We start from the raw sequence: 20,338 nt of genomic DNA, 5'->3' as shown, positions 1-20,338 counted from the left end.
GAGAGCACGCACGCGCACACAGAACATGGAAGTAGTACAATGAGATATAGGAGACAAGCGGGTGGGAGCGATGGGAGGAGGAGGGGAGGGAGGATTGTGGGGTGCACAGGGAGAAGGGAAGGGGGAAGAAGGGGGGAGATTGGGGTGCACAGGGAGAAGGAGGGGGAGGGAGATTGGGGGGTGCACAGGGAGAAGGAGGAGGGAGATTGGGTGGTGCACAGGGAGAAGGGAAGGAGGAGGGGGAGGGAGATTGGGGGGTGCACAGGGAGAAGGAGAGGAGGGGGAGGGAGATTGGGGGGTGCACAGGGAGAAGGAGGGGGAGGGAGATTGGGGTGCACAGGGAGAAGGGAGGAAGGAGGGGGAGGGAGATTGGGGGGTGCACAGGGAGAAGGAGGGAGATTGGGGGGTGCACAGGGAGAAGGAGGGAGATTGGGGGGGTGCACAGGGAGAAGGAGAGAGGGAGATTGGGGGGGTGCACAGGGAGAAGGAGAGAGGGAGATTGGGGGGGTGCACAGGGAGAAGGAGAGAGGGAGAGGGAGAGAGGGAGGAGGAGGGGGAGGGAGATTGGGGGGTGCACAGGGAGAGGGAGAGAGGGAGAGGGAGAGTGGGAGGAGGAGGGGGGAGAGAGATTGGGGGTGCACAGGGAGAAGGAGAGAGGGAGAGGGAGAGAGGGAGGAGGGGGGGGGGAGATTGGGGGGTGCACAGGGAGAAGGAGAGAGGGAGAGGGAGAGAGGGAGGAGGGGGAGATTGGGGGGTGCACAGGGAGAAGGAGAGAGGGAGAGGGAGAGAGGGAGGGGGGAGATTGGGGGGTGCACAGGGAGAATAAAAAAATAAAAAGCAGCCTCTCATCCTTCCGTCCCAGTAGACCGCCAGTGGCGTTCCAGCCTGTCAGTTTCCACTGGGCTGAGGGGGAAGTAGAGCACTGCAGCGTCTCTGACCTACATAGTGTGTATTATGCTGTTGTACTGGAGCTTGCAGGCCGTGGGGGGGGGAGGGGGGGGGGGGGGCACTCTAATATGCATCGAGCTCTTCTCTCTCCGAGCCACAGCTGAGCTCTGCGCTCTTTCCCTGTGACTTAGTCCTGCCTCTGCTTTTTGCGTGAGCTAAATAAACCATTCCAGAGAGGCACACAATGGTTAGTAGATGGGTTTTTTTTTTCATAGCCTGCAGTAGATGTGACCTAAAACATAAAAACAACACGCAAATCACAAGGCTCTCCGCAATAGATTTGCGGCAAAACAAACCCACCGACATGGAAACGGGGATTAGTGGATCCAACGGATGAGTCAAACAAAAGCAAGATGGATGATATAAGAGGGTGTGGAGGGGGGGTATTATCGGGTGTACAAACAACGTGTCAGCCAGGGGCGCTAGCCCTGACTCCTCAGTAAGCAGTCCCCAGTGGGGGCATGGCTACTGGTCAATGGCCCATGCCATGGCAGGGAGAAGGAAAGCAAGTGGATAAAAGGGGAAAGCAAGGCCTGCTCAAACAAATTCACCTCACATGGGCCAGGGTGAGGCCAAAAGGGCTGCTGTGATCAGGCCAGATTATCTATTAGAATACATTAACATGGCATTAACATGTCAATGGACCATCACAGCTGACACTCCGCCTAGGAACAGGGGAGGGCTCTCTACTAAGACGAGCAGACTTTGAACCATTCAGCCTCCCAATGAACCACACAATGCCGGCAGTATATACCACCTAATCAGCATCCAAGATAATTCAGATGGGTCTACCTTTCAAAGCACACACACATGCAGCCCTTTCCCCCTGGTGATGTTAAATTAGTGCAAGACCTTCACGTGTAGGAAGCACAGAATGCCAGTCCTCTGGTGGCGGGCTGTTGCTTAAAACAGGACTAGGTTATGTTATCAGAGTACAGAGGTATGACACGCATTGCTGCATACCTGACCAAATCCCAGTGACAAATTTCATGCCTGCAACTCAAAGATTAGGCTTGCTTGGCTCTGTTTTTTTTTTTTAACTTCTTCCAGCCCTGTGCACTGGAGATAGACACTAAGTCCTTAACTTCAAAGAGGGTTTCACATCAAAAAACCCAGAGTGGATTATTGCTTGAAATGCCGTAGAGAGGCATCCAACCATCGAGGGAATTGAAATTTGGGAGACGCCGTAAAATTTGGCTGTACCACATCAGTAGGGCTGGTATTGCTTTTTAGTCACCAGTAGATAGTTCCATGAGGCTGGTCACTTTCAGCGATACCATTTGTAGAATCTAGGGCCCTTTTTGAAACTAGCTCCTCGCCACTCGCCCTACACACTTCCACTCGGTTTGAGCATAGATATATAAATAACCGAGACGCAATGCAATGCAAGTGGATGGGAGGGGGATTCCGGTGCCGTCTCTATTATTTATATATCTATGCTCAAACCGAGTGGAAGTGTGTAGGGCGAGTGGCGAGGAGCTAGTTTCAAAAAGGGGGCAAGGCTTCTCCTCTAATTGCAACCTGAACCAAATTGCTCGACTTGAGCACTCATTCCAAGGTGAGTGCATTGATGGATGACTCATTGAAAAATTGCAGATGAGTAACACTCATCACCACAGCTCTCCTTTCTGCAGCACTGCTTTTAAAACCAGCATGAAAGGTATTTTTTGGGGTAATAATGGGTAATAAATGTAACCCTGAAATTCAACAGATAATTGTATCATCTCAGTGGTAGTATTATGGCCAAAGACAGCCATACAAAAGTATTCTAATGCCTTTCCTGGGTGTCATTCTGAAGTGTGACCATGGGTGATGGAGTATACGTGTTAGCTCTTACACCTGTACCATGGGGGGGAGAGAACACCAGGTGCCAGCCAAATACTGGTTAACCCATTTTGGGCGGGAACCTCTTTTGGTGTAAAAAAAGAAAAATAGCAGATCTACAAGCTCATAGCGCGGCACCGAGTGCCGCACTACGAGCTTGTAGGTCTGCTATTTGTGAAAAATCGAAGAACAACTGACATAGAAACATTGCTTTTTCAGAAAACTGTCAGGATGTAGAAGACATTTTTAGAATCTGATCTCAGGTAAAAATGGGTTAAAATACCACAGTGTAGCTTGTAAATTACACTACTAGCTATTTAGAAGAGTAAGCAACCATGCTTTGTAAGTAATGACAAAGGAGGAGAGAGAGAAAAAGAAAGAAAGTCAGTAAGTGTCTGGTATACTCTGGACTATACCAAATACTGTAGTGTATAGAGATTAAAGCATGAATATGATTATACCTTTGCTCTGAGGGGGATTCTGGGTGCGATCACGGAGAATGTTGATCTGGTGCACGGCTCCAAAGGGCTCAAACAACTCCTTCAACTCCGTTTCTGTCCAGGAACGTGGGACCTGGCCCACAAACATCTTGATGGTGTCATGGTCTGGCTGGTCCAAGTGCTCCATCGACCCGTTCATGGTGTTGCCATTGCCGTTACCATTGCTGAGAGAAGTGAGAGAGAGCAAAGGAATGTGTGAAAATGACTGACAGGAAATGTTTTTTTTGTTTTTTTAAAGATATTTTGGTTTTTTTTTGGTTGCCTATATTGACAGTAGACTGACAGGAAATGGGGAGAGACATGGGGAATGACATGCAGCAAAGGTCATCGAGATTGGCAGTCGAAACTCGAAACCAGAAACACGAGGTGCCCGGACCTTAGTTAGATTTTGTTTCGTCACCACATCAATTAAATGGCAATAGAATGACACATCAATCATAATGTGATTGATTCTTGGACTGTAATGACAAATCATGATGACAAAATGGGCCTATACTATACTTGTCTGCCAGATGTATTTTAGTACATGATGCTGGACACCCAAAGCAAATAATACACATGAACACACACCTTGGCTTTAAGTGTAAAGTACATGTACAATAAAGTTACACAGAAAGAAACCAACTTCATCTTTGGTAGATTTTACTGTAAATCCAAAAATCTGTGTATCATGTAAGATAATTATGCAAGATCTTAAAGTGGCTGGTTATCATTTGAAAGATGTATTATTCAAGGAAACTCCTTGACATGTACATGAATGGTTCAGACAGTTACAGTAAGAGTGCAGCATGCTCCAGTATAGATTCTTGATCACATCTCAATTTTGTTAATATAATAGATAACCATTGGTTGCCATGGCACCATCTAACGGGGATCCTTAATTAAAAAAAATAATCAAATACATACATAAATATTGTTGTGGCTATAACTGGGAGGGAAGTCGCTCCAATCATATACTAGAAGTAGGGTATAAGCAAATTATAATATATATATATATATATATATATATATATATATATATATATATATATATAAAATCTAATATAATAATAATCATGAACTGTGCATCATACCATATTGGCCTGAATATAAGAATATGTTTTTTTTCCCCAATGGAAATATCCTAAAAAAACAGGGTCATATTATAATCTGGGACTAGGCTATTTGACATTCATTGTTAAATATGTGTGACTCTAATAGTAAATTCTTATATTCGGGACAATGTATCAATTGCATCGATAGACAATTCATGTTGACACAAAGCCAACACAAAAATATATTATACATTTGTTTTACAGGAGCACATAGTGAAAAGCTACCCTCTCGTTAAAGCCATTTCGCCCAGGAAACAAACATTAAACAAGCCCATCATTTAGAACATGTCAAAATAAGGTTCTCAAACAGTTTGTTTTACAATAACCTAACCATAAACTTGTAAACCTAAATATTTGATGCCACTAGTAGTGGAATTAGCCCAGGCCAATGATCCCAGGAAAGGCATACAGAAGCCAGTGACTCATGGTACTCAAGCTGAGAGAACATTCTGGCACAATACACACCATTACTTCCATTATACAGTAACCGTAAGCAGAAAGACAGACAGAAAGACATTGATGAGAAAACTAATAAACCAATGGGAATTTTGCATACAAACCTCTGGACCCGAGCCATCCATCTCTTACAAATTGTGCCAGCAGACATGCCAAACTCCCTGAAGGACTTAAACGACATAACTACGTTCCAGCTCGACCTCTATCCTTAAAGAAAAGTCACACTTCCCACCCGTTTACAAATAGTTATTTACCAGTGCTATTGAACCCAGCCCCTGCCAATACAGGCCATCATTTCATCCAAACAATGATGGTGATAGAGGCGATGAATAAGGACCAGCAAAACTAGTTTCTTTTCCAAAATAAATAATGGGGAAAACTGCCCCCACCACAATCACTGCCAACGAGAGAAAACAACCACCACAGAGCTCTAAACATCCAAGTTTTTCAGGTTAGCAGACAGGGTATCGTGGCGCATCTCCTCCTCAGGCGTTCAGGCGATGGTACAGGCAGTAACCTACAGCTTCTCCACCACAGCATGGGGAACAATCACATATTGTTCCCCCAAGCTGGAGAGCACTATTCACCGTTGACTCTGCAGCACAATAGGCCGAGTCAGAGAGACGCTTTGGAATACATTGAAGCCTTCGTCCACTAAGGCCACGGTGCTGTGGTGTGTGACACCATTTATCCAGTTTTTTCCTGTGGCGCTATGACGCCATTTGCTGAGGACCTTTTGATGCAACCTCACACTGGGAGTGTCAACACTCGATTGAAGAAATGCATCAGCTGTATCCTGTTAAAAACCTTAACTACCTTGGAGGGCTGGCCCAGAAGCCATTTATTAGGGTTTGGACGTTCGGTGAGGATTTTTAATGAACCATAATTTTACTTATTTATTTGGGGGCAACGGGGGTTGGGTACGGTGCCAGCACAGTACCTACTCGACAAGGTGTATATTTTGTTTTTGTACTGGTATTGGAGGAGGAGGACCCACAGGGAATTATTGTTCATCCTTATTCGTGTGGAGTTACATCAAAGTTTAAGCAGGGCCAAGACGAGCCACGGTGGTGAATTGTAACACTGCTGACTACAGATTATTCCAAGACATCACAAGGCACACATTACGAGGCGACCCGTTCTCTCTCTCTCTCACACACACGCACCCTTTTTTTTTTTTTTACATAAGCTTGAGGGTTGTCTAACCCGTTAGCTTGGAGTTCTGTTATTTTTGACGAAGAACACAAATTAAGGTACAGAACTGGAACTCAAAGAATGTGCACTCACTTTATCACGATCCCTCACTGCATCACAATCTATGTGATCTCTGCAGATCATGGGGATCCCCCTTATGGCTATTGACGTAATGAATCAAAAAAGCCATCTTAACCGTTGACGTAAATGTTTTATTCACTATAATCGGGAGATTAATGTAGCAAAATGTAGCAACCCACGGAAAAATAGCTTCCAATAGCTTGTTATTTTGCGTCAAGTAGCGCTGTGTGCAGGCTACATACGTACATGATTGATTCGGCCAAACAAAAGACATCACCCACGTGAAACCTGGTATATTCTGCGTCATACGACGTGTTGAATGCTGAAAATAGCAGATTTACAAGCTCACAACGTGTCGCGTCCACCACACGTTGTGAGCTTGTAGATCAGCTATTTTCAGCACTTGGAAATATGCAGAGTTCAGAAACTTTTCCCTTCACAATAAAAGCACATCAGCTTTCACATTTTGGGGCTTTAAGGTAGGCCTAACTACCCATCTTGCACACTGAAAAGCACATCTGCAACAATCATATAGACAATGCAAGACATAGCTCTGCTTAGTGGGTAAAGTATACCCCTCACAGTTGACCCCAACAGGTCGGAATGGCCAAGGAGAGATTATGTTTTTGCGTCTGTCCGTCTCTCGGCCACCACTGGGCCAATCGCGTGAAAACTTTGCACACATACTCCCAGGAGGGCAAGGAATATTCTCCACCCCTAATTAGGGGCACAAATTAGGGGCAATCAGGCACTCGGGTGGCGTAGTGGTAAAGTGCCTGCTAATTACCAGAGGTTGTGGGTTCTAATCCACCGTGGTGCATCCGGCTTTGTCGAGCATCTACAATTTGAGACACTGTACTCTTACTGTCTGGGCAGCACCTGTCAGCAGGGGGTGTTTGGTGGGAGGAGTAGGCCGAGGCTCTACATCCTCCAAGTGGGGACTCCTCACTGGCAGTAAGGAGTAGGACGAAGGCTCTACATCCTCCAAGTGGGGACTCCTCACTGGCAGTAAGGAGTAGGACGAAGGCTCTACATCCTCCAAGTGGGGACTCCTCACTGGCAGTAAGGAGTAGGACGAAGGCTCTACATCCTCCAAGTGGGGACTCCTCACTGGCAGTAAGGAGTAGGACGAAGGCTCTACATCCTCCAAGTGGGGACTCCTCACTGGCAGTAAGGAGTAGGACGAAGGCTCTACATCCTCCAAGTGGGGACTCCTCACTGGCAGTAAGGAGTAGGACGAAGGCTCTACATCCTCCAAGTGGGGACTCCTCACTGGCAGTAAGGAGTAGGACGAAGGCTCTACATCCTCCAAGTGGGGACTCCTCACTGGCAGTAAGGAGTAGGACGAAGGCTCTACATCCTCCAAGTGGGGACTCCTCACTGGCAGTAAGGAGTAGGACGAAGGCTCTACATCCTCCAAGTGGGGACTCCTCACTGGCAGTAAGGAGTAGGACGAAGGCTCTACATCCTCCAAGTGGGGACTCCTCACTGGCAGTAAGGAGTAGGACGAAGGCTCTACATCCTCCAAGTGGGGACTCCTCACTGGCCGTAAGGAGCAAGTAGGAGACAAAAGCAGTGACATGGGAGGGGGAAATGGGGTAAAAAGACGGTTCGGCCTCTGTGGCCTTCGTCAGGTATATCAATATACCTGACGAAGGCCACGGTTGCCGAAACGTATTCTCTCTTTTACTTTGTGCGTGCACGCGCCAGGGAGGAGAGCTTGTGCAGTATAGTAAGTACAGCACCGCTCAGTTCAGACTTCAGACGGGTCTGATTTTTACTAACTTCAGACGGGTCTGATTTTTACTAACTCACTCAAAAATAATTTGGCACACTTTGTAGACATGTGATCAAGACTCATCTGTCAAATTGAGCAGATATCATTCAGATTGGCCAAGATTGGTTTCCAAAGTTCGCAGGAGGAGTTTTGCACAAACTGCCACAAATCAACGCAGTGTCTGCATGCACTCTCTCAGTAAGTTATGGAAGATTTGACAGCCCTAATGTTTCAAACCGGTTTATGGTGAAGCTATAACAGGTCGCAACACAGCCCTGGGTAGGCAACCCGCCGAGCAAACTTTTCTAGTTAGCCATGCTGACATTTCTACTTTCTAGGTGTCCTCTTTAAGTTATGCGATTATTACATAGTAATAGTACACACAAATTCAACAGGTAAATAGAGACCAGTACCACTTAAATATGGTAATACTGTGATATATCCAGCCTTTTCCTGGTTTGAAAGGCTGCATTACGGTAATGTGAAAACATTTCTTTGCTTCAGTTTGAGACCGACAGGAGTTCGGACAGACAATTTGTGCCAATTAGTCGGTTTTCCACCCGTTGAGAACTCTTAAGAGATGCAATTTTCTGAGCTTTAAATATTTGGTCAAAAATATCTTGATATTTGATATTGCCTATCCCTACTGGTAGTAAGTTGGCTGCACCCAACAAGTACCTATTGGAATGTTCGTAGACGATCAGTAATCAAGTCTTTTGCTGAGTCTCCAGAAGCAGCCTTGTGATGTGGCAGATGATCCCACTCCAAGACGCCTCAGAGCAGCTGACGAGTCACTCTACACAGCGACAGTTGCATACCTGCTGTTCGACTTCCCATAAAAAGTGTGATTTATCTGGACCATGTGTCTTGCTCCACCAGAGCGCCGGGCTGACCGCATTAGCATGCCAGCTACACCTTTGCTGCTCTTGTTTTAGAACGTTGCCAGTGTTGCCTGTCGAGCACTAGATTCAAGTCAGGCAACGTTTCAAAGGTCCAGTGAGAAACACATGTACAGCAGAGCAGACACCCTCGACTCTGGGTTGGATTTAAAGCCAGAGGCACACTGCTCATGCTTCATGGGGCAGGGCGGGGGGGGGGGGTTAAATGGTTAAGTGGAACAGCTGTTTTGTAGTGATACCCTGAATAAAATGACTTTTTTCTGACAGCCAATGGCCTTAAAAAAAGCTGTGTCAATCAGACAGCAGAAATTGGCATGCCTCTAATTGTTTGATAATAATATCTGTCAAGTAAAGGCTCTCTCACTTGCTTTCAACCTACTCTACTCCTCTCCAACTAGTATGAAGCCCAAAGCAAGGACAGAATATTTGGTTGGATGACTGGTCACAAACTCACAATCATTGAATAGCCAGTCTGACTGGCCTGAAGAAAGTAGACCACAATCTGGCCTCTAGGACTCAAACACGTCCACCCACCCCCTAGTGTTGCCCTTTTGAGGGATCCAAAACAGCAAGGAGACCACAAGCGCCTCAGAGCACCTCCGATATGTGCCCCTGTAAACTTGGATATTAAAAGACAAAATGACCAATAATGGTCGCTTCTTCAACCAGGAAAGCACACGTGATTGAATTAAAATCCAGGTGTCCTAGCAGCAGCAGAGAGAATAAAACACAGGAGTGGTACAGGGAAGAGGGAAGAGTCGAGAACCAAACCAATCTAAATAATAGAGAATACAAATGGTGGCCCTAGATAGCTAGACTGCCCTCGATTGTCATACAAAAATGTTGGGCTGTAATCAGGACATCAGAATCTTGATTGACTCTTCATTAAGACATTTACTCTTTGTATTAACCTCAATTGGGCTCAATGTGGCCTGATTTCATCATTACAATTCCCCTGATGAAGACAGACATGTGCAATCAGCCTCTGAAAAGGCTTCATGTTAACAGGCAGCCAGCATTTGATGACAAGGCCCGCCCCATTAGCTCTGTTAATTACAACAAGCATCCCTAGTGGATATGGATGAGGTTTCCCCAAGTAAAGAGTGTGTGGACAAATAGTCAAATCTCTAGAATCAGAACGCAAACAAAACAACGCTGGTCACACTTCTCAAAGATGGATCATGAATGCAAATCCTCAGGCGGAACTCACTGGCGGCGGCAGCAGCAGCAGCAGCCATAGCTGGGCACCTCCAAGGGAGATACAAGCAGCCTACTAAAGAGACCAAATAGAGCTGCTTACATAGAGAGTGGGCTCATTGTGCCATCATCCATTACATGAACAGACCTAAATATGTTAATGTGTTAAGATTCTTCAATTAAAATAGCACATCGCCCACTAAAAGTTCCGCTATTTTTGTTCTCGGCCTACATTCGCAAACTGCATCTATCCAGCGAGTCTCATAAATGTAAATTATGGACCGGTTTCTGTTCCACTTTGACCTCAGGCCAAAACAAAACTTTAGCCAGAGGACACGCTCCAGTGCCACCATATCCTGTGCAGCTATTCAGACTGGACACCTGAGTTCTGCTCACATTAACACAGCCATTCGATTTAATTTCACAACGGACATTGTCAACTCTTGTCATGTTGACTTATCTCCAACCAATAGTGGGCAATACTAAAAAAATCTAACTCATGTTGATTAGATGTAAAACAAATGGTGCAAACAAACATTAAAAGCCATTAACAATGAAGAGACAATATGACATAAATGACACATTTTCCCTATATTGTCAATGCGTTTACAAAACAAACATTGAACTAAAGACAAACATTAAACCTGTGTATAGGAGGGGCTAGCGCCCATCAAAGATATTTAAAATATTGCTTTGATGTTCATATTAACCTTAGAATGCATATGCATTCTATAGGGCTAGACCCCACATGGACATATGACATCATCAACTTGCGACAGGAGCAGTCCATATTGAGTGAAAGATTCTCTATTTATGAAATAAAATGTTGATGGTGTTTTACTTTTGTAATTTTAGTTATGGGTATAATGTTTTAAGGCATATTTGTCTTATTAGCCAGGGATCATTTTAAGAAACTTCCCCAGTTGGTTACTTGCATGAAGAGTAGACAATGATTTATTGAATTGCAAGTTTTCTGAAATCGTACATTTAAATATGCAAATTAGGCATTATATAGGAAAATATGCCTGAATTTGCACAACTTTCCAAATCAAAAGTCAAAGTCAACCATCTTATTTTGTTTACATGTTAAGAGTCAAAGGTTTTCAATTAGGGCGCTTAATGAGATTTCTCCCACGTTTCCGTTGTCTCCTATAGCCGCTTTATGCATCTTTGAAACATCTCACCAGCTCAGTGGCCTTGTGGTTAGAGTGTCCGCCCTGAGACTGGGAGGTCGGGGTTCAATCCCTGGCCGGGTCATACCAAAGACTCTAAAAAAAAAATGGGACCCAGTGCCTCCTTGCTTGACACTCAGCATCAAGGGTTGGATTGGGGGTAAGTCCCTGCGACATACTAGCGTCATGTCCAGGGGGTGTACTTGTACATCAAGCTGCCTCACGCTACAGAAACAGGAGATAGGCTCCTGCCCTATGGGCAAGGCTACTTACTTTACCAACACTCAAGCGGAGCGCAGTACGGCGTGAACGGAGGGTATGTACATCTGTCTCCCATGGAGAGTGGAATAAGTACTGAGGGACCCTGGGGTAACGACGTCCAAAATTCATTAACGGTAACCGAGGGTCCCAAAAGGGGCTAGGCCGCTAGGGTGTGCCATACTCTCAGCAGGGGCAGTGAAAGAGGTCACAGGACAGATCAGAGACCTCCTGCCACTGGCCTTCAACATCTGTCTGTGTGGCAATCTCTCACAACCAGTGTCACTGGGAGGAGAGGGGACAGCTAGCACAGCTGGCCTGTGTAGACCCCGGACCTGGTGCCAAGAGGCCACAATTTGGACAGATCAACAGCTTCATGTCCACAACAAAGGGATCACTATGATGTTAAGCTTGCATAGCGCTGTGTCAGTGTTTGCTGCCAAGGGATCACACTTAAGTCCAGACAGCCACTCTTACTGTCCACAATCGGGATTATCAATCAATCAAAAGAAGCTTAGTAAAGCTTGATCTAATGACCACCATACTGTCTCCATAGCTACAAGTCAAGATTTCCCAATACCGTAAGAGTATAATAAGAATAAGAGCAGCCAAATTTTGTCCCTTCAGACTCCAAAAGAGACACCGTTTTTAAGTACTTGCAAATCAAATGTATGACATGTCATCAATATTTGTGTTGTGTGGAATAAGTTCACCCCCGAAGAAGGCATTTGTTGTCAAACGTTGGTAATCTAATAAAAAAAGTTTTTTTGCATCGTGATCACGAGCTGTGCGACCCCTCCTTCCTATTTTCGAGATTTTGATAGTTACAAGTTAACTAGCTCTGGTCCAGACAAGTTAACATAACATGCAACTATCAAAAACTAAAATGATATAAAAATAGATTAAGAGACATATTGAGCCTACAGGGGAAATGTTTCTGCCGCGAATGCATGTACTAATATTTTTTGAACAACAAGTTTCGCTCTGTCTGGCACAGTTCCTGTTTGCAGAGTTTCGTTGTTTACAACAACTGTCACAAGATTTCCATCAACTCTCTCCATAATGTACCAGAAAGCAACCACGTGTTTTCTGACGCCAAGTAAGCTCTCTCTCCGCACAGCTTACTAGATCATGGGTGTAGACCACTAGAGGAAATCTATAAGCTGTTAGCCAACGACGTGCTGCTCGATGCTAAGCTAACCTCCCTGCTAACAGCCAGGGGGAGGGAGGGTCCACGTTATACTCCACCGTACCTAGGTGTAGTCGCCTGCCGAGAAGAACAGATCTCCAGGCCAACAACGTGTCTCGCTTGTCTAGCATCTGTTCTTTTTAACAAGCGGACGTTCTACAGACTATAAATTAGGCTTTACAGAGAGGGTCTCGTAATTGAGCTCTTGTATGAGGCTACACAAATATAACAACATGTGGTAATAAACCACTGAGATGACATACATAAGCAAGGCCTACATGAGCTAATAAGGCGAAGCGAATTGACGTTAAACATGGCGATTTTCTAGTCTGAAGCCATGCAACGCCAACGATTGCGTTATGAATGTACCATGTTCTGGTTGTTAACGCTACTTGAGCTCCAAGACAAACACCATTGGCATTTTTGTTTCGCAGTTTCATCTGAAACTTGTGATGTCCGGAAGCACGTGTCACTTGGCTCGCGCATTATAAAATAATTTATACTTCTTCGTCGCGCGTCTGTCAGACGGTCGCTCCCTCGACAATAATGACGTATTTTCACCTGAAAATGCGGCTCAATTTGGAGTCTTTCCGTTTACCAAAGGGTTGTTTTGTGTTATTTTTCTGGATGAAAATACGTCAGTTGAAAGTGACGCCCGTCATTTTCTTCTCGTCGAGCGACATCGCCGTGGTTCGCGCGACTAAAGTAAACATCTGAAGCAGTACGTTGGTTTGAGAAAGGCGTTTCCGCCCAATAAAACATAGATGGCGTTCGAATTTGATGGCTGTTGTTTTATATATCGATGCATGTGTTGGTAGGGTCCAACTCGACGTGGGCGTAGCGCCGGTTGATCGACTGCTAGCTTCTTAGGCTACACGGTTAGCATCTGGTTTTAGCCACCACCAGTGTCTGCCGTTTCGAACAATAATGATAATACTAATAGCAATGCTCGTCGTCTATCTTCGGGAGGGGTGGGGAAAACAGAACCATTTCCAAATTCCAATCGACTTACATTGTATCGCTGGAGCTCATTAGCCGACTTTCGGCCAAGGGAGGCAGAAAATCCAGATTGTTGTACGCCGAAGTCATGTTTGTTGTTCAGTTAACACAACGAACACTCGTTCGTTCGTATGTTCGTTCTGTCAGTTTCAACGATGCTGTGTGTATCGTGTAAAAAAAAAATCCACACAATGAGGAGTGGTAGAGCTTCTTCAACAACTCCTCCTTCGAGCAAAAGACCCAGAGAGAGAGAGAGAGAGAAGACGGAACCGAACAGGTGCTGCAGCCTGGGGAAGGGTGGAGAGGTGTTTCTTCTTCAAAAAAACGGCATGGAGGAGACGTTTAGAGGGAATCCGGTGCGTTTTCCAAGCCTCTATTCTACTACCCCTCTGTCTATATACCTCCTCCGGGTGTTTTATCTCCAAAATAATCGAAGTAGAGAGACGTTTTCTCTGGTGAACAACAGTCTGGTCGGCGCTTACACACAACAGCACACACACTCACTGGAGCCGAGCTGCAGCACACAGAGAGTAGAGGCGTGGCCTCAATTTATGCTCCGTAGTACGACGGTGTCGCTCCTGACGAAAGGACAGATATACAAGCTATCGCCGCGCCACGAGGCGACGCGGCGATGGCTTGTAGATCTGTTTTTTCTTTGGCGAGCGACACCCTCGCACGATGGAGTATATAACCTGTGCCTTTTGCTTGTACCCCTCTCAGTGCCTCAGACAAAGCCTGCTCACATGCAAGCATTATTATCCAACTATATTTATAATATTTAAGGGACCTTATAGACAGTATATATAATATATACTATGCTAGATGAGTCCGTCTGCGTATGATGCAAGGGTATTATGTGGGAATTGATGAGTTTGGTATTGCTATTGACTACTACTGTTTCACATGGTTTGCATAGTTTTATATTACAGAAAAAGGGTGTTATCAATTGTTTTACAACTTATCTAGACTTTACACTTTGCAATGGAACTATGTACTAATACTATACCCTTCAATGATTTTGCCAGGCGGTAATAATGAGGGTATGGTTTGAGAGCAAAGAATAATGAAATAATAATAATGATGACAATGTTCATGAACTTTTATGCAGATACATTTTGCTTTATTGGTCCCAGCAGGTTTATGGATGAATATAATACAATTCAAGCTCTGTAAAGTAGGCCTATATCATGTTCTGGTTAATGCAACGGATGTTTTACAACCGTTGAATTAACAAAAATGTGCGAGATGATTAAAATGCAGTTTCTCTGCCATCTTGAATCTTGCCAGGGTCACAGGTCACGGTTCCCTTTTGTGTTTTGGCTGTTGAGTCCCGGGGGGAGGGGGAGCCTATCTTCTTTTGTTGAGTTCGAGTTGGACTTAGAGGGCGAGGCCCTCTAACCAAGCTTGCTGAACCCCGGTTATCACGTACTGTTTGCCATAGCAGAGAGGATGGGGGATCCTAATTATCAAACCATTCATTACTTTGCCAGCAGCTGCACGATCCAAAAATATTAGTCATAAGTCACAAGTGTTCAAAAATATCCCTTTTATGAAATCCCCCTTAATCCTCGTATCCATAACAATTCCAAAGCAGGCTGACACCAGTGTGTGTGGTGCATGCTATACTAAACTGAGTGTCAAAGAGGTTTGTATGCATAATGTGATATGTGACCTATTTTACCATACATTCTTCAGACAAGCGGGCCTCTGCATATAACATTCATGACCATTACTCTTGAGGGGCTGCTATAAAAAGAGTCTAATATCTCTGGAGAATTAATTATCATTAAATCGGAGGAAAGAAAACTACAATAATGTCACCCCATTGCATGCACCCACAGCTTTCCTTTGATTCAATTATATCGCAGGATGTTATTGAATACATTTGTTATAAAAGGAACGACTTCTTGTACTAGTCTCTTAGTATTTTCATTAGGTGGGAATACAGTTATTTTATTTATAGAATGTGTTGGTTATTCTTATACAGTAGAAGATGTTATGAAAGATATTTGTATAAATCAAATGCACTGTGTAGTTCTAGGCACAGTTGTTGGCACCTGCCGCCGGCAACACCAGCAATACATAATCTCAGATTATTGCTATTGCAATCCTGTCATAATCCTCCACATGTACCATGCTTCTGTTGTTTACAATTTACATTATAGTCCGTCAAATCAATTTATTCAGCATTTGATTTGCAACAACTGTGGAACAGGTTGTGTAAACAAAAATGGGCCAACTATAACCCAAAGAGGTTATGTCACTTATGTTTGAGCTCTGGCTTTCATGATAGCATTTGCGGAATGGCCGACCAAGTTAAGTACTTTCAAAATAAAGAGGGGGAACTTCAGCTCATCCTGTATTATAGAGGAAGTCCACGGTGTCAAGCTTATCATGCCATGCCACAGTTGGTTCATGCAAATTTCGCAATTGATGTAAATGTCTTTGTGAGGGAAAACATTTTGTCTTGGGACATTGGGTTCAGGGGGCTTCTCATCTCTTTCATGTCATTCAGAGAGACATGTTTAACTCTCTTTATCCATACTTGCAAGTGCATAGTCTGTCCCTGTGGAACTTTGAGGGAAGTAAAGAGGTATACAGTACAGTATTTAGTTAAATAACTAACTTGATCTAAACTTGATCAAAAACATATAGGCAATCAATAGGCATATGTTGGTTTTGCGTCTAAACTCTATGAAAAACTCCTATATCAAGAGACTGTGGACAGATACGTTAATTTGAATTATAAAATATAGCAAGCCAGATGAAAGCACATACAGACACCTCTACCCTACCCATACTCAACAGCATGGGAGAGTGCCTCAAGTGGAGGCTATACATTCTATAACAATATCCACCCCAGACAAAGAGGTATTACAAACACGGGTTGGTTCACAAAGCACCAGCTCTAGATATGAATGAGGGGCCAACCCCAACGTACCTCATAGGCAGGTCCTCATTCCTGACAGAGACCCCAGCTGCAGAGGGGGGGCAGCGCATGCTGTTGACATACAAGCTCTGCACCAGGGCTAGCTCAGAGGAGTGTTCCAACATTGGTGCTATATGGAGAAAAAAATCCACCTTGTGTAATGGCCACTTTCTTCTCCTTTGCTCTATCCTCTGTGTATTTCTCTCGCTTTCTCTGTCTCCCTACCGTCCCCTATTTATCCACGGTTTAGTGCAGCAGAGCGGCGCCCACCCCCTTCACTGACTGGCGTGGCTGAAATAATCCTCTCTGACAGCACATCGTGCACTAATGCATTGTGCTGCCTGCGGCAGCCCAGTTTACAGGCTGGAAGGCTGTGGCCACACTAGCACTCTTACTCTAATTGACACTCGTTTTTGAAAACGTCAGGGAACGGGACAATGGTTGACATTACTGTCAGATTGGGCCAAATTAGGAGAAACATCGTCATGGCTGTCATTATATCTAGGTCCTCCATAGCACACTGTTGTACCTGTGCATGTATTTAACTCATTTAACTTCCCCAAATGAAAGCTAAATAAGTGCTCCCTTGTGGGAGGGTCTTACTCTATCAAGTCACAAGTGTGGTGAAATATATGGAAGCATGAAAAAACAACCTTGTTATTACAATAATAAGCATATTGACAATTTTTTGCATGCACATTTAGTCCTCTCTATGGGTTCAGGTTGCTGCCTGCAACAAGCTTTACCAACGGGAGACATCCTTTGGTTAGACATAGCATTGGTTAGACATAAGGTTGGTGAGGGGTGCGTTAAAACGACCGGATTAAGGTTGGTGAGGGGTGCGTTAAGGCTCATACATAGTCTGGATTTTCGGTGGTTAGGTGACCACCGAACTACAACATGATGTCACGAGCCGCGGTGAAGAGCAAACCACCGCTCCAGCCCTTCTCTCTGTTTTTACTCACCACCGCTCAATGTTATTTCAGCTCCGGTGGGGAGCGGTGGTCACCTCACCACAGAAAATCCAGACTATGAATAGGCCTTTAAGGGTTGGAAAAGGGTTAAGGTTAGGTTTAGGTGTGCTGCCCCATGGGAGGTTAAGGTTAGGGTGAGGGTTTGAGATAGGTTGTAGGACTAATGATAATTATTTCGTCCTGCTTGGACTATTGAAACTCATTGTTTACTACCATGAGTCGCTCCTGCAGAGGCTCCTCTATACACAGAATGCGGCTTTTTAAAAATGTTATCCCACAATTTTGCAACCAATTTTCTCACCCAGTGTCAATTATCTAATGCAATCCTGGGCGCTACACTTCCTCTGCCAACCTGGGGGGGGCAGCGGACTGACCTCATGCTGCCTTCTATGCATGAGGAGTCCAAGCTGCTTCTTTTCACCTGACAGGGGAGAGTTTCCCCGGACGTACCGCGTGGAAGGAACACGTTATTCCGACCATTTCCTTTCCCATCCATCAGGCTGGCCAGGGAGAGGTAGTTTAGAGACCAGGATTACTACAGGTTTTTTGTGAGGGTATCTATCCTAGGGGACACGGGGAGAACATGCAAACTCCACACAGAAAGGCCCTTTCCCAACCCCGCCTCGGGTATGGGCACTGATGACGCGGAGGAGAGAACACACCCCAGGTGCCCACAGGCCACAGCGTCCCCAGCGGGAATCAAACCCGGGACCTTCTAGCTGTGAGGCGACAGCACTACCGACTGTGCCACCGTGCCCCCTATTAATTACTTTTAAATCTCTTCATGGGCTGGGCCCAATTTATTTAACTGAATTGGTGCTGACGAATGCCTTCTCACTATCCCTGCTACCAAGCTGAGAACTACAGGGGATCAAGCTTTTGCATTTGTAGCACCTACACTTTGGAATGACTTACCACCTTACTTAAAACATGCGGAGTCAGTCGATATCTTCAAAAAGCTGCTAAAACTAATTTGTATTGTGTTTATGCTGCTGAACACACTGCCTATATCCATTTTTGTGTACTGTTTTTGTTTCTTATTTCTTTGCCGCTTTATTTCTGAATGTGTTGTTCTTGTTTTATTCTATAATATTGTTGTACAGCACCTTGTAACAATTGTTTTGGAAGGCTTTTTTTTTCTTGACCCCAAATAAAATAGTTATGTAGGTAGTTGTTTAGACATACTACGTTCATTGTTTTACCTGGTATCCTATAGTTTAGTTATGTAGGTAGTTGTTTAGACATACTACGTTCATTGTTTTACCTGGTATCCTATAGTTTAGTTATGTAGGTAGTTGTTTAGACATACTACGTTCATTGTTTTACCTGGTATCCTATAGTTTAGTTATGTAGGTAGTTGTTTAGACATACTACGTTCATTGTTTTACCTGGTATCCTATAGTTTAGTTATGTAGGTAGTTGTTTAGACATACTACGTTCATTGTTTTACCTGGTATCCTATAGTTTAGTTATGTAGGTAGTTGTTTAGACATACTACGTTCATTGTTTTACCTGGTATCCTATAGTTTAGTTATGTAGGTAGTTGTTTAGACATACTACGTTCATTGTTTTACCTGGTATCCTATAGTTTCTTTGAGGCACTATTTATCTCTGCACTCATACTTATTTCACTGTTTACCTTGTTGTTTATTGATTAGAGTTTCTTACTCTGCTTATTCTTATCTTACACATGTACGTCGCTCTGTATAAGATAAGAGCATGTGCTCAATGCCTAAATTGTAATTGTAAATTGTCCTCACTCTTGCACAAACCACTTTCTGCTTTCATACCACCACTTCCTGTAAAACCCTCCATTTCACGAGTTGCTAGATGATAAACCAGTTCATGAGAGAGAGAGAGAGAGAGAGAGAGAAAGAGGGAGAGAGAGAGAGACAGAGAGAGAGAGAGAGAGAGAGAGAGAGCAGAGAACTGTCCTACATATCATTACGACACTGAAGCAGACAAAGTAAGATAGTGTGCCTTTCAAGCCATATGCAAACATTCACGTCAGCACGAGTACATTTAAATAAAGGGGAATTTCAGTGTTGTCTCAACTGTGTGGCCTTTTGTTTGCCATACAGACTGCACTCAATCCTGAGATTAAATACATACATGTTATTTGACTGAAGTTATTGGACTAATGCAAAAGCAATCTCCTTTACATACAGCATTCACGCTTAGTCGCTTACAGCATTATGTATTAGTATACTCATGTAATGATTATTTTAAACATGTTCCTGGGTGATTTTTCTATATCCATCCAGGAAATTGTAAAACTATTAATTGATGGGAAGATTCAAAGCATTGGACAGAGACAGTCCTGTTTTATCAGAGGACATTTTTAATTCTATAGGCAGATCTGCAGAATGAACATGATTTGTGTAGAGCATGTCTTGTAAATGCTCGGCTTTATGCGGCAGGGCACATAACTACTTCATGCAACATTGCTTATGTTTTCCCATAACAACATCGGCCAACAAGTTTGAATGTTTTACTGAAACATCCTTCGCTGAAAACCCGGGGGAAATTAATTCTAGGCCTCAGTGTCCCCAAAGGTGTCTTGTCTCCCTAGAGCGACATGACGTTTAGTGGGAAAGTCATCTGGAACCGGGTCATGTTAGCTTAGCACATAATGGCCATTGAATATCACAGGGGATGAGGCTAACTCGAAGGGGCTGCACTGACTCTGATCTAGCACATATCCCCTTCATTTCAGCCCTGCTACTAGACTCTTTGGGATAACATGAATATTTTAAATGCTGATGTTGTATTCCCACTCATGATATGCTGTTGCTTAGTATGACTGCCAGCACTTTGTAGAGAACAGGACAACTTTACTGGAGGCAA

At 44.2% G+C, this 20,338-nt stretch overlaps 1 protein-coding gene across 2 annotated transcripts in view; it reads right to left on the bottom strand.

Moving 5' to 3' along the window:
* LOC306923042 (CUGBP Elav-like family member 2) overlaps nt 1-14,122 on the bottom strand; it is a 38,957-nt gene extending 24,835 nt beyond the window's left edge. For both annotated transcript variants that reach the window (XM_079501025.1, XM_079501026.1), the window contains exons 1-2: nt 13,602-14,122; nt 3,234-3,436 (exon numbers count right to left, since the gene is read on the bottom strand). In XM_079501025.1, the coding sequence (XP_079357151.1) occupies nt 3,234-3,436; nt 13,602-13,678 (280 nt within the window). In that variant the 5' untranslated portion in view covers nt 13,679-14,122. The remainder of the gene's footprint in view (nt 1-3,233; nt 3,437-13,601) is intronic.
* Between the last annotated feature and the right edge of the window lie 6,216 nt (nt 14,123-20,338).

The sequence above is a fragment of the Electrona antarctica genome (genome assembly GCF_951216825.1).
Source record: "Electrona antarctica genome assembly, chromosome: 5".
Taxonomy (NCBI): Eukaryota; Metazoa; Chordata; class Actinopteri; order Myctophiformes; family Myctophidae; genus Electrona; species Electrona antarctica.
Note: the sequence above shows the minus strand (reverse complement) of the source record. Positions and strands in the feature narration are given on the sequence as shown.